The sequence below is a fragment of the Lepidochelys kempii genome, chromosome 5 (genome assembly GCF_965140285.1).
Source record: "Lepidochelys kempii isolate rLepKem1 chromosome 5, rLepKem1.hap1, whole genome shotgun sequence".
NCBI classification, from domain to species: Eukaryota; Metazoa; Chordata; order Testudines; family Cheloniidae; genus Lepidochelys; species Lepidochelys kempii.
Genome location: NC_136384.1, coordinates 26,499,902 through 26,514,365, shown reverse-complemented (window position 1 = coordinate 26,514,365; position 14,464 = coordinate 26,499,902). Strand labels below are relative to the sequence as shown.

The 14,464-nt window shown below is 48.7% G+C and overlaps 1 protein-coding gene across 18 annotated transcripts in view; it reads left to right on the top strand.

Moving 5' to 3' along the window:
* Window positions 1-14,464, top strand: part of CPLANE1 (ciliogenesis and planar polarity effector complex subunit 1) — a 180,200-nt gene that overhangs the window by 141,157 nt on the left and 24,579 nt on the right. For 14 of the 18 annotated variants that reach the window (XM_073343779.2, XM_073343777.2, XM_078852755.1 and 11 more), the window contains 5 exons: window positions 4,978-5,071; window positions 6,036-6,197; window positions 7,678-7,824; window positions 10,141-10,171; window positions 10,890-11,021. In XM_073343779.2, the coding sequence (XP_073199880.2) occupies window positions 4,978-5,071; window positions 6,036-6,197; window positions 7,678-7,824; window positions 10,141-10,171; window positions 10,890-11,021 (566 nt within the window). Of the gene's footprint in view, window positions 1-4,977; window positions 5,072-6,035; window positions 6,198-6,713; window positions 6,856-7,677; window positions 7,825-10,140; window positions 10,172-10,889; window positions 11,022-14,464 lie in introns of those variants that run through there. The other 4 variants (XM_073343781.2, XM_073343789.2, XM_073343791.2 and 1 more) reach the window with 4 other exon arrangements.

Genomic DNA, 14,464 nt, shown 5'->3' with positions numbered 1-14,464 from the left:
TTATCAATTTTGATTTGGTTTGCACAGGTAAATTTCATGCCTTTTGGAAACTCGTGTGTTGCTAGAATTTTGAAATATCTGACCTAGACCATTTACATGGAGAGTTAGTGTGTAGCAAGTCAGAGTGTGAAACTGTAGTGCACCTTGCTACTTATTTTAAATTAACCATATGAGAATAGTTCAGCAGCATAAAAATATGTATAAAAACTACCATATTATAAGGGTGCACTCCTGAAAACACGAAAGCTTGTCTATGCAGAGTGTTAGTTGAGCAGCAAGCCAGGTTATGAATCTGCTGCACACTAGCTTGTAGTGCATTAGCTGGTCGTTTGGACTTGGCTATCACACCCTGAAAAAAAAATTCTGTAGTATACTTTTATGTCCTGCTGTTTGAAACGGGTGTATGTCAAAGTGCACTGCTGAACATCTAGTGTATGATAGCAGGGTGCACTATAGTTCTTCAATTCTATTCTAGGTGTGGCACGCCCATGTGAACAGTTTGTTGGAGACTTTTGCCTTAGCTGTATCTGTAGGGTCGGCTGCGGCACCTCCTTTTTTTCTCCATCTGAGAGGCCTTCCGCAAGACCTCTCCGAACTGCCGGTCTTCTACCTGGACCTCCTCCGGACTTGGAAGCTTTTCTCGGAGGCCCTGCTACACAACCTCAATCTCCGTGTGCAGGTGGCGGAGTCTCCCGCGGTGTGTCGGAGGTTGGTCCTGGCAGAAACCACCAGAGTCGGAGACCTCCTGGACTATGACGGGGGATTGGGTGGAGCCCCGCGTGCTTGGACGACGCATGGAGCTTTCCACCCTTCCGACCCCTAGGTGCGTACTCCGGAAGGTGAAGGCCGCCTTGTCACCTGATTCTCTCGCTTTCCAGCGGCAAGCCCTGTGAGAGGGCGCTCCCCGCCCACCTCTCACCCCTGGCCCTCCGAACATTTTTCTCGGGCCCCTGCTCCGCGAGCCGCCCCGGCCTCCCCGCTCCTACACTCCGAGCTGGCTGCACACCCTGCAGCTGGTCCGGTTTCGAACCGCGCCCAGAAACCATCTATACATGGTCGTGCTCCATACGTTACATTTCCTCACCCTTTTGTCCCGCCCCGACACCAAATGGCAGGACTATCTTCCACCTAAAGAGAGTGAGGAGCCCCAGTGGGCCAGCCTTTATTCCACCTTGGTCCCATGGCCTGCCGGGGACATTAGTTGGCGGCTCCTTCATGGAGCCGTGAGCACAGGCGTGCACCTGGCGCGGTTCACCCCTACACCTGAGGCCTGCCCCTTTAGCGGCATGAGGGAGAACCTGGCGCACGCCTATCTTGAGTGCGCCAGGTTGCAGCCCCTATTCCGGCTCCTCCAGAACCTCTTGTTGAGGTCACGAGACCTCCTCGTCAACCTTCTCCTGGCTCTGGCCAAAGTGTCCATCTACAATACCAGGAGGAGGATGTTGGACGAGGGGGTGCTCTGCGACTGCGGGGCCTATTTCCGTTCCTCCCTAGTTTCACGCATCCGGGCAGAGTTCCACTGGGCAGCGTCCGCTGGCTCCCTCAACAGCTTTGAGGAGCAGTGGGCACTGTCTCGGGTTCTCTGCTCGGTGTCCTCATCCGGTATCCTTATTTTGAACCTTTGACCGTCACTCCCATCCATGTTTGTCATTAGTTGTCCCCTGTAATCAGTTGGTCCCTGGGTCCAGTGGTCCCTCCCGCTAGGCTGGGGGAGAGGCCTTTAGCAATGGGTGGGCACCCACTTTCCCGGGATTTTCCAATATGAACCCCTTGAGTGCTGCGCTCATGCATCAGTGTATCGGGCGCCGCTGACCCTACCCACTCTCTGTTCCTTCTTACTGCCTGTGACGGTTGGAGCGCCTTGTCTTGCATCGCAAGAGTATTAGCGGCTCTTTCACCCCATTGTTGTGTCTCCTTTGTAGTTAGTTGTTAGGTACTTAGTCTGGCTATTAAGTTAAGTGTTAGCTAATAGTTTCAGTAGTTAGAGTCCTGGCTGGGACTTTGCTGTGGAACAGGGCAGGCTTTAAGCCATGTTCATCGTGTACCCAGCCGATGCCCATTAGTGACCCCCACGATAGCTGTTTAAATGTCTGGGGGAATCCCACAGAAAAGGCAAGTGCAGGATCTTCAAAAACTTTCGCCCTTGAACTCAAAAGGAGCAGGATATCCACTTGAAGGCCCTCCTCATGGAGACTCTGCTTCGTCCTGCCTTGGAGCGCTCCCGATCGGACTCCACACCTACTATTTCGGCATCGGTGCACAGTGCACCGCCGGCACTGGAACCTGCCTGGCACCATTCCCCCTCGCTGGCGCTCAAGAAGCGTCTGAAGCCCAAGGGCCTGTCAGCACTGTAGGACAAGGGGGCTTTGGGCAAAGGACCTGTGTTAGGCCACGTGCCCACCCCAGAGCTACGCTAGGGTACTGCTGTGGTCGGACCCCCTAGTCCAGCTAGGGATCCGACTCCTGGGAGCTGCAGGGGATCCCGGCTGCTCGTAGGGCCACCTGTGCCTGAGGTGCCCCCGCCAGCCAAGGAACAAGTAGGCCATCCAGCACTGCAGATGCCAAGCCAGGTGATGAACTCAGTTAAGGCCCGGACCTCCCTCTAAAGCAACGGAGCGTCCCTGGACCACAGGTGTCAATCCCTGTCATCGTGGCCTAGGAACCTGGCACTGCAGCCTCAGTCTCTGGTTAGAAGACCCAGGTCCCTAACACCAAGGTTGCCACCTACAAGGCATGGGACACCCGAGTCATGATGCCAATCCCCTTACCCATGGTACTGCCAGGCCTCCCACCAGACATTGCCATGGCGCAGATCCCCATTGCCTAGGCCGTCCCCCTGGCATTGATCCCCCATGGTGCGGGATCGTTCCTAGTTGTGGCTCTGGTCTCCGACTCACTGGTACTGCTCTTTGGGCAGGCACTATTCCTTGCCCTTTCCTTACTGGTTGCTGAAGAGGGTCAGCCGACAGACTCAGGTATCTATGGCTCTGCTCTGGTCACCGGAAGGGCAGTGATCCGAGTCGGAGGGAGAGTTCAACCCATCACCTAGGAGACAGGCACAGCTCTGGCAGCAGCAGCAGGGGCAGTGGCCTGCAGTGGCAGTACTGGAGTCCATGGAGTGTACCTGTCATGCCGGTCCTGTACTTCCACCATTCCTCTCAGGCCTCATCAGACAAACTGCCTCTGGACCAGCCAGCACGGGTATCAGAGCATGGTGCTGAGTCTGTTGCGGGAGTGTCGCAATGGGCCCCAATGCCCAAGGAGCCGTCCCCAGGCAGGCAAGAGGAAGCTGCCCCACCCCCTGCGCTATAGTCTTCTTCGTTGTCTCAGGGCGAGGCGGTGGCGAGTCCCTCACAAGCAAGCAGCCCCCCCTGATGACTTCAAAGAGCACAGGGCCCTGCTCAAAAGGGTAGCTGCTAACCTGAACTTGGAGGTCGAGGAGCTAGCAGAGGAATCGAATGACCTCTTCAATGTCATACCCTCCTCCACCCTAGCCCGGGTTGTAATGCCCATTCTCCCAGGGGTCGTGAAAATTGCCTCTTCCATTCAGTCTACCTCCAAAAAAGCAAAAAATAAATATTATAGCCCGGCAAAGGGATTTGAATATCTGTATACCCACCCTCCAGCAGGGTCCCTGGTAGTATCTGCTGTCAACAAAAGGCCAGTGGCATACCCAAAAATAAAGATGCCAAGAGTTGGACTTGTTTGGTAGGAAAATTTATTCGACAGCCAGTCTGCAATTTTGGGCGTCTAACCATCAGGCCCTGCTAGGCAGGCCCCAACCCAGCCCTGACCCGGATCTGTCACGGTTGAAGGAGAGGCGCCCCTCCCCCACAGCCCAGGTGCTGCTGCATGGAGAGAGAACTGGGGGGGGTTCTCTCTCCCCATCACAGCCCCGGGCAGCATGTACCCCAAACCCCTCATCCCCAGCCCCACGCCAGAGCCCGCCCCCCAGCCGGAGCCCTCACCCACCACACATCCCAACCCTCTGCCCCAGCCCTGAGTCCCCTTCCACACTCCGAACCCCTTGGCCCCACCCCCACCACATGAATTTTGTTATGTGCACTAATATTGAGGTGATGTGTCCCTGTCCTCTGCACCTGGGGCTGTGCTAGCCGCTTCCTGGAGCAGCGTGGGGCTGGGGCAGGCAGGGATCCTCACTCTGCTGCTGGAGATCGCAATCGACTGGTTGGTGAGCACTGCTCTAGACTGTGAACTCTGAGCCCACCTGCAAGGATACTGCTTGTGAGTCACCTAGAATGGAATCAACATGAGCAAGCACTCAAAGAAGAAAAAAGGCTACCTACGTTGTGTAGCTATTATTCTTCGAGATGTGTTGCTCATGTCCATTCCATAATCGCCCTCCTGCCCTCCGTCGGAATTGCCGGCAAGAAGGAACTGAGAAGACGTAGGATCGGTGGCGCTTGATATACCGACGCATGACTGCAGCAGTCAGAGGGTCACTGCAGCCAACCCTATGGATACTGCTAAGAGAAAAGTCCCCAACGACTGTGCACGTGGGCGCGCATGCACCTACCTAGAATAGAATGGACATGAGCAACATATCTCAAAGAACAACAATTACAGAAGGTGGGTAACCATTTTTTTCACACCCTGACTTGCTACGCACTAACTCTCCATGTAGACAAGCCCTTAGGCATATGAGTAGCATGAGCTTAATGGGACTACTCATGTGAATAGTATTGTAAACGTTAGCAGGGTATGTTTTTTAAAGATTTAGCTGTTTACGTGAACCAATTGAACAAGACTCAGTTAGGGCTCCTTTGGCTCCTGTCTTAACCAAATTATTTATTTATTTAGTTGAAAATGTTTTGAATAATAATATATTTATTAAAATGTTAAACAGCTATTTCTGTTTAAAACAATCCTTTCATGAATATTTGATATATAATTGTTTCAGTTAAACAAAACATTAATCAAAAATACTTTTATCAAGTATGTGAGTTCTTTTCTTAGACAGTAAAAACAATAGAAGATTTAGGAATGGCTGCCAGTCCAAACTTGGGTGCAGCTTCCTTGTTCTCTGAAGGTGTTGGAGTTATTGATGAAGGTATGTGTCCTGCTAAATGAGGAGTGTTGGGCCCTGTGCTGAATCATGGAATTTTGCAAATTTATTACCACTTAAAGTAATGTTACCTCAATTACAAAATTGGGAAAAGATCAGGTTACCAATCAAGAAGAGGTAACATGACAGGTAGAAAATTAGAGTACTGATATAAAGGGAATTTACTCAACCACATTGGACTAGAAATTATTGATATACTTTTAATTGTTTCTACAACTAAGATGCAGGACCTGATCTTGGGTTTTAGAAATAATGGTTTTTATTGCAGTTATTTTGTAAAATCAAATGCCGTGCTTGCATTGGCTTCCACACTAATTTTGTAAAACATGATAATTTGCCCTCTGAATGTTTTCCTCATGTTGTAATAAAATTACATTATTCATGCCGTTTTGGTGGCTAAAAGGATATAATATTACCCTTTAGCCTGATTTAATAAAAGGTCACATCAATTAAATTGGTTTCTTAGTGGTGAGGTATTGATTATGTAATTGATTATTTTTGTCTAGAAAATGGATTGAAAATACGTATATGGGTAGCTCTGCTGCTCTGTATTGATTAATTGAGGCTAAGAGGGATCATCATATAATTTCATATCAAATATACAGCCAGATCATGGCTACATTCTGTATTGATACACAAAATTGATGGATGAGCCACAATTTAGTCCTCCACATGGGCAGGCTACCATGTACCTGGCAATTCCAGGAGCCACAACTACTCCTGGAGCTCAGACTGGGGCAGTATGGCTCCATACTTGAACTGGTTAACTTTCAGCAGCACAGTGATCTGAATACATTGGGTTTGGGGTTTTTTTGGTTAGAAGGGTATATTAATCAATCCATAACACAAATTCATAAATATATTACTATTTCACTGCATTTTCTGTTTTTGTTTGGATTTTTTTACTTTGTTTTACTTACTGTGTCTATTAATTCTTCCATTGCATCAGCACATTATGTGAGCTCTGTGGACTTTGAAGATCTTATGGATGAAGAAGAGGAGGGTTCAAGACCTGAACATTCTGTAACCAGTTATACAGCCTTGCAAGCTCACTCTCTTTCCCCTGCAAATTCATCTGCTAACCTTCTGGGTCGTATAAAGTCATCATCCGGTATCATTCTTTAATTTACCTTTTTTCCCCTTTACTTGTTTAAAAGCAAGTTGACGCATTTCTTTGTGTTGCTGAAATCTTTCTTTGTCTGGCTAGGCTGGAAGGAGGAGAGGAGACACTGGATGTGGTTTAGTTAGGCTGCAAATTTTATTCCTAAATGTCTGGGAGTACCCAGCAGATAAAAATGTACAGTGCAGGTAATTCCATAATCATTTACATATACCCAAGGAGACTGCTAGGACCTTCCCCTCCCCACCTCGACTGAGGGTCAATGGAGCTAAAGGGGGGAGGGGTTGATTCCCTGCCATACCCAGTCATAGGAGTCCCGACCCCACAGCAGCGTGCCCTCCCACAGTTTCTCCTCTTTCAGTGAATACCTCCTTTAAATCTTTTCCCAATCCATTTTATCTGATCACTGTATCTGTTCCCTATGGAGTACCTGCACTTACATAATGAGTTGTGACTTCATAGCCTAATCCCCTCCTTTCATTCTTCCCTTCTCCCCCAAAACTCCAGTCCACTGTGGGAAATGCAAAAAATCCCCACCAATCTGGCAGTGAGGAAAAACTGCTTCCCAGACCCCCAAAAGGAGCAACTAGCATAATGCCCAAAGTGGATCATAATGAAAACCTGGTATTTCAACTACTTACGTTGCTAAAAAGGTGGGTGGTGCTCTGCCTGACAGGCAAAAAGAGGCCTTTCACTGCCCAGATATGAGCATAAATAGTTCCCCGCTCTTCCAGTCACCTCAGGGAGGGGGTGTCACGGACTCATAGGTTGTGCCCACGCTTGGCCCCGTGCGATCTGTGGGGGAAACCCCCTTCAGTGAGACAGCCCTTCTCGGGGGTCCACTCTCTTTCGGGGGTTCAGCCCCTCCACCTCCTGGAGCTGCACCTCTCCCTCGCCATGGGTCCCCTCAGGAAGTCCAATCACTGTGGACCCCCAGGGCCTCCACTTCCAAAGGGAATAATGCCACCCTGTTCTCTAGACCAGAGCGACTCTCAGCCAGCATAAAACAGGAGGGTTTATTGAGCATTTGAACACAGCATAGGAAACTCTCAGGGCCCTCAGGCCTGGCCTCCCTCAGCATAGCACATCCAAGTCTCCCCTGCATCCAGGTGGGCCCTGCCTGCTCTCCCTCTCCAGCTCAGAGCCCCCCTGCTTCCCAGCTGGGCATCTGATATCACCGGCCCCATGCCCCGCCTCTGTCCATTGTCTTCTCTCCAGGTAAACAGGGTTGCCTGGGCCTCCTCTCCCCTCATCTGTCCTCTGGCTCTGGCCCCCTCTGGCTGGAACCAGCTGGTTAGGTCACCGGTGTCCTCTCTTCACAACCCATTGTCCTCCCACTAGCCAGAACCCGCTGCGACTCCTGAGCTGGGCCTCCAGGTCACCAGTCGCTGGGGTATCCATTCTCCAGGCCATTGGCTGGGGTCCCAAGTTCCCTCGCTGGTCCTCTGTAACAACAAACTTCCTCTCCCAGTAACACCCAGGGAAACTGAGTTCCACCCCCTCTGCATGCAAACCATTGGAAAACGAGGAAAAAACAAGAAAATCCCCACTTCGTCACAGGGGTTAATAGGTCAGCATCCCCATGCTGACCTGGGATGGAGCTGCCTCCATGTTGCAGGTAACTCTCTGGCTTTCTAACCACCCTTAAAGGAGCAATACACCTTCTCTGCCAAGCCCAACAAAGGTCCCCACGGCTTAGTGTGCAGTGAGATTATTAGCATTATGTGAAGTATCATGCCACTTTTCTCGGTTGCTTGATTTATGCATTCAGGAGTGTAGAAGCACTGTTTTTGTAACCCATGCACACACATTTAATGTACAGATGTACATTTAATGCTTGATGACAGTCCAGAGGGGTATTATATCCTGTGTTATGTCCAAAGATACCTCCATTAGAATGTTGTTGAAGAAAAGTAAATAATTTTGGGTCTGATTCTCTCCTTTTTATCTGCCCAGTGACTTGAGATGAGAATTTAACTCCAGTCAACCACATGACAATGAAATGTGTTGCTATATGTCACTAATACCAGTTCCCCATGCTGTATCCTAGCCTGAATGCTCATTTTATTTCATCTAGCCTCATTTCAATGTGCAAAGTAAATAGCTGTACTGACATTACAGTTCTCTTTGGCGGTATGTGCAATGACAATTCTCTTGCCTTTCTCTTCTTTCACATTCTTAGCTATTATATGTACTTTTGGTGAGTGACTAGGAATCTAGCTCTCAAGCTGTAGCAGCCTAGCTAATGATTCTAAAACAGTGATCCCCAAACTGTGGGGCATGCCCCCCTGGAGGCGTGCGATGGGGCCCTGGCCAGCCCCCATGGAGGGCAGGGAGGGAGAGCCACCCAGCACTGCTCTGCTCCCAGCTCTACTCTGGCCCTGGCCGCAGCTCCACTTTGTCCAAAGCCCCGGCTGCAGCTGTGCTTCTGGCCACTCCTCCACTCCCAGGTCCAACCCCAGCCACAGGTTGGGCTCAGTTCCTGGCCCCAGTCCTGCTTCCCCTCCCTGCTCCACTCCTGCCCCCAGCTCCTCTCACTCTCCTGGCTCCAGGTCCAGCCCAGCTCTGTCCTCATTCTCTCTCTCTCTCCCCCGCCAGGCCTTGAGCCCCAGTTCTGCCCCAAGCTCTGCCTTCAGCCCAAGGTCCTCTGCTGAGCCAATTGTTCAGTAATGGTGGGAGGCATGAACAGATTCCATTACTGATAAAGCAGGGCACAACAGGAAAAGTGTGGGCACCACTGTTTTAAAAGCTCAATTCCCAAGTGAGATCTGCTTATAAGCAGTGAACATCAAATGATATAAAAAGCCAGACTGATCATATAATTGTTACTGAATTGTATTTAAACAGAGAGCTGTAACTTCCAAGCTAAGGGCCAAGATTGATATTTGTTACATTGAATGTCTCTGACCACTAAGTAATAATAGTGATGCTAAATGATTAGGGCACTACCAAATTCATGGTCCATTTTGGTCAATTTCATGGTCATAGGATTTTTAAAATAGTAAATTTCATTATTTCAGCTATTTAAATCTGAAATGTCACTGTGTTGTAATTGTAGGGGTCTTGACCCAAAAGGCAGTTGTGCAGGGGTCGCAAGGTTATCGTAAGGGGGTCGTGGTACTGCTATTCTTACTTCTGCACTGCTGCTGGTAGATGCGCTGCCTTCAGAGCTGGGCAGCTGGAGAGCAGAAGCTGCTGGCCAGGAGCCCAGCTGTGAAGGCAGCGCTGCTGCCAGCAGCAGTGCAGAAGTAAGGATATCATGGTATAGTATTGTCACCTTTAGGTCTGCACTGCTGCCTGCAGAACTGGGCCCTCAGGCAGCAGCTGCCACTGTCGGGCTGCCCAGTTCTGAAGGCAGCAGCACCAAAGTAAGGGTGGGATGGTACGGTATTGCCATCCTTACTTCTGCATTACTGCTGGTGGGGCACTGGCTTCAGAGCTGGGCGCCTGGCCAGCAGCAGCTGCTCTCTGGCTGTTCAGCTGTGAAGGCAGTGCAGAAGTAAGGGTGGCAATACCACGACCCCCCTGAAATAACCTTGTGACACCCCCCCTTGCAACTCCCTTTTGGGTCAGGACCCCCAATTTGATAAACGCTGGTCTACCCCCCCCCCCCGTGAAATCTGTAGAATATAGGGTAAAAGCACAAAGAAGACCAAATTTCACAGGGGAAGACCACATTTCACAGTCCGTGACACATTTTTTCATGGCTGTGAATTTGCTAGTGGCCCATAGATAATGTATTCCCAAATCCTGTCATGAGCACAAGGTAGTTAAGACTATACAATAGTACACATATTCATTGTAATATGAACATATCCAGTTTGGAAAAGTCTATATTTCATCTAACAAATCTGTATGTCGTTACATTTGCACAGAAATTAGATGTTAATGCATGTATTTACGTTTTAATTGATTAAAGCTATTTCTATTTCAGACATTCATATAAATGAAGATTTAGGTGATAAGTAAGTATTTTGAAATAATCACAGATTTTGTTAAATTACATTGCCAACATTGTATTTCTAAAAAGCCTACTGGAAAATGGAGTATCAAACTGGAAATCTTATCTATATAGAAATCTAGGCATATATGTAATGCTTTTCTAGTCAGGCAGTTGTATACATGTAACGTGGATCAGAATAACCTTAACATTCACTAACAGGATATGAATAAACATGTTTTATATAAGACACCCTGCAGTCCGCTGAAAATTATGTTTCTTTTGCACATTTTGAGCATTTAAGTAAGACATTATGAGTGTTTATGCATGTTTTTTTATGTTACTTTTATCGGCTAATTTTTTCTTTTGGATCAGCACACACAACTTCCATTGAAATACTCATATTAAAAGTCAGAATTAACACAATGAAACCATTACAAAGTTATTGAATAAAAATGCAACCCGGCAGGCTGTAGTTGTGTATTGAAGAGGTATTTATCTGTTGACTAAAAATGGATTGATGTGTGTCACACCTAGAATATTGTTCTGTGTAACTCTAACTATACACATGTAGAAATATGGGCAACTCGGTAGACAAGAGTATGAGTAACTTGCTCTTGAATAAGGAGAATATTCTTGCCCACCTGAGCTCAAAAGTGAAGATTTTAAGATATTTTAATTTTAGTTTTTCTTGGAAATATATTCCTGTTTTAGTAACGACATTGTTTTTTCCTTAATTTGAGTTTTATAGACAATCCCCTGCAAATTACTGGACTGAGTGGTATCACTGATGTTATTGATGATCTTGTAACAGAGGGTGGCATTTCCACTACAGAACCGAGCATTACAAAAACACAGGCTAGAAAAATCTCCAGGTAATAATATAGCAGTCATCTTTATTTCTGCTTTGTATGGAGTAATGGCCGCTACCATATTAATTAATGTAAATTAAATTGTTTAAATTCACTATTGTTTACAACTCTAATAAAACAAGCAGCTTGTTGGTTAAAACTATCTTGATTAAATAAATGCTTTATAAAATGTCATTGTCTCTTAAATTTAAGCCTACAAAACACCTCCACACATGCTTAACTTTAAGCATGAGTGCACTTCCATTGACTTCAGTGGCAATAATATTCAAACAGTGAATACAATCTACTTAGCCTCCACAAAATATGTGTTTAACAGGGGAGATATAAATTTCCATAAGGAACAAATTATTTTGCTGAAAAATTTCATAAGTGTCCACTAACTCTTTAAGAGATTTTCAGAATGGCCAGAAGGGACCATTATGATCTGTTTCTGACCCTTTGTGTAACACAGGCCATAGAACTTCACCTAGTCATTTTTTCAATAATTCAGTAATCAAGTCCAATCATTTGTGGTTAAACTAGAGCAAATCTTTTAGAAAGAAATCAAGTCTTGATTTGAAGGTATCAGTTTTATTTGGTTCAGTTTGGAAGTGCTCAACTTGAGGCCTTATTTTTACAGGCACTGAATACCAATAGCTTCTGTTGACTGGTCCTAAATGTCAGGTCCTAAATGTCTTAAAAGGGGAGACCTGAAAAAACGAGGCACACAAATTAGAGGCCACATTTGAAAAAAAATTTTAGGACTTGTCTGTAGGGGGACATCCAGGAAAATTAATCTGAATTAACCAGAGGTGTGCATTTGAAGTGGATTAGTTACACTAGGGGTAGTCAATAGGCAGACTGTGGGCCAAATTCAAACAGCCAGATGCTTTGCAATGGACCACAAAGGTAAAACGGGCTGAAGCCGAGCCAGGACTGGAGCCATGCCCACTCCCCACTGCAGGACCCACTCGGGGGAATGAGGCTGAGGTGGGGGATGACTTCTTCAAGTGCTTGTTCATGTCAATTCCAATCAGGTGTGTGCGTGCATGGCAGCCAAAGATTTTTTCCATAGCAGAATCCTTCAGGTCAGCCTGGGTGCCCCCTGGAGTCACGCCTTCACAGGGCTCAATACAGAGCCCTGCCAACCCACCACCCCCTCAGTTCCTTCTTACTGCCAGTGACTGTTAGCTGGAACATTCCATCGCTCTTGCCTGGGTAAACGCCGTTCACAGTGTTCCTTGTATATAGTTCTTCATACTGTTAGTTACCATTAGTTATTAGTACTTGTAGTGTAGTTATTTTTAGTGGTTAGGTTTTCTTTGGGGATTCCCCCCACCCGCAATGCTCCCAGTCCCATGGTATGCCTTGGTCCCCAGGCTTTAAGACTTGTGAGGCCTGTGGCAAGCGCATGCCTAAAAGTGACCCGCACTCCTAATGCCTAAGGTGCTTAGGGGAGAGTCACCAGAAAGACAAGTGAAAGATCTGTCGTGGGTTTCGCCCTAGGACTTTGAAAGACGAAGACCAACGTCTTAAAGTCCTTTTTTTATGGAGGCCATGCTCTGGCCCCGGTCAGACCCCAGATTGGGGGATCCTGCGCCTAGCACCACCTCTTTCTTAGCGCGGAGCGCTCTGGCACCATCTACAGGGGAACTGGTGCTGAAAAAGGACTTGCAAGACTCTTGGCACTGTCACAGCTCCTCCCACGTATAGGCTGTGGGTAGGCACCGGTCACAATTGCTGTTGCTACAAAAGAAAAGGAGGCCGGAAAGGGGCCACTCTCCCTCAGCCAAGACCAAGGAACCAGCCACTGTGAGATCCCAGTCGGGCCACACCACCTCGGCCCCTTCGCCTGCCAGGGTCACATCGACTCCTGCCCCAGTGGTGATGCAGTCTAGTCCAGACCCTGTCCACTCATGGGGCCCACGGAGTCCACAGCTGCAGCTCCCATAGACTCCGGAGGCATTCTGGGTGGCCCAGGACTTGTTGCGCCTTACAGCGCCATTTTCCCCTCCCAGGAGAAATGAATCACTGGCACCATCCTGTCCAGGGCGTTCACCATCCCCAGAGCACCCCACAGCACCAACAGCCCAGGTGTGGGAGCCATGCAGGTCCCCTAGCCCATGCTGTGAACTGTCGGTGCCTCGCAGTACAGCATCTCCGTGGTCCTCCTTCTCGGAGAACTCTAAGTCAGAGTCTGACTCTGTTCACTCTGACAGGAGTAGGAGATCGAGGTCATGGCGGGATCATCATGCTTACCCAGCACCATGGCTGGCGCAATGGCAACACCTGACACAGTGGCCCTTCTGGACACGCTAGGCCTTCCACCAAAGCCAAGGGCAAAGCCAGGGGTCCCATTCCAGAGTGGCATCGGTAGCTTCGGCTAACTTTATACCACCTCCGGCTCCAGCAGTATCAGGAGTGGCTCCACGCTTTTCGATGCCAGGTTACCACCACTCATGGCACTGACATCGGCTCCCACGGTACCACCGCCTATTACAATGATGCCGTTGGCATCAGCACTGTCACCAGTACCATTGGCACCGGCGGTCCTGACACCGGCACTGACTCTTCTGGCACCAACAGTCTTCTATAGTCACGGAACTGAAGGTCATGGCAACTGTTGGGTTCGACATCAACATCCCTGGAACCCAAGGCACCATGAGACCTCCCTGGGCACAGAGGGAAGGGAGTAGCCACTCTTTCCGGGGCTTTCTTCCTCTTCCTCTCCAGAAGAAGCGGTGCCGGGCACTTCTGTAGCCCCGGCTCTGGAGGACAAGAAGTATCTGCAGTAATTGCTGCAGCAGGTTGCCCAGGGCCTAGGCATCCAGGCTGAGGAGGTTGTGGAGGATGCTGATCCCATGGTGGATATTCTTGCCCCATCTGGGCCTGCACACATTGCCCTGCCCCTCGTAAAAACCATTTCTGACACCACAAAGACTTTGTGGCAGACTCCAACCTCATTGCCCCGCCCCCCCCCCCCGGGCTAAGCAAAATGAAAGACAGACGCTATTTTGTGCCATCGACAGGATACGAGCACTTGTATACCCATCCTCCACCAGATTCCCTGGTGGTGGATGCTGCCAACAAGCATGAATGCCAGGGCTACCAGGGACCCTCCCCGAAGAACTGGGAGGCAAAAAGACTTGACCTCTTCAGGAGAAAGGTCTACTCGACCGGCAGCTTGCAGCTCCGCATTTCGAACCAGCAGGCCATTGTAAGCATATGATACTCTAATACTTGCGGAGCAATGGCTAAGTTTGTGGAGCTTCTGCCACAGTAATTCCCATGCCAAGTTTTTGGCTCTGGTGAAAGAGGGCAAGCTTATTTCCCAAGCCTTGCTGCAGGCTGCTCTGGACAGGGCGGTTGTGGCTACTCGGGTTATGGCCACAGGGGTTGCCATTGACAAGGAGCTCCTGGCTACAGGTCTCTGGTTTGCCATATGAAGTCCAGCAGACTATCCAAGA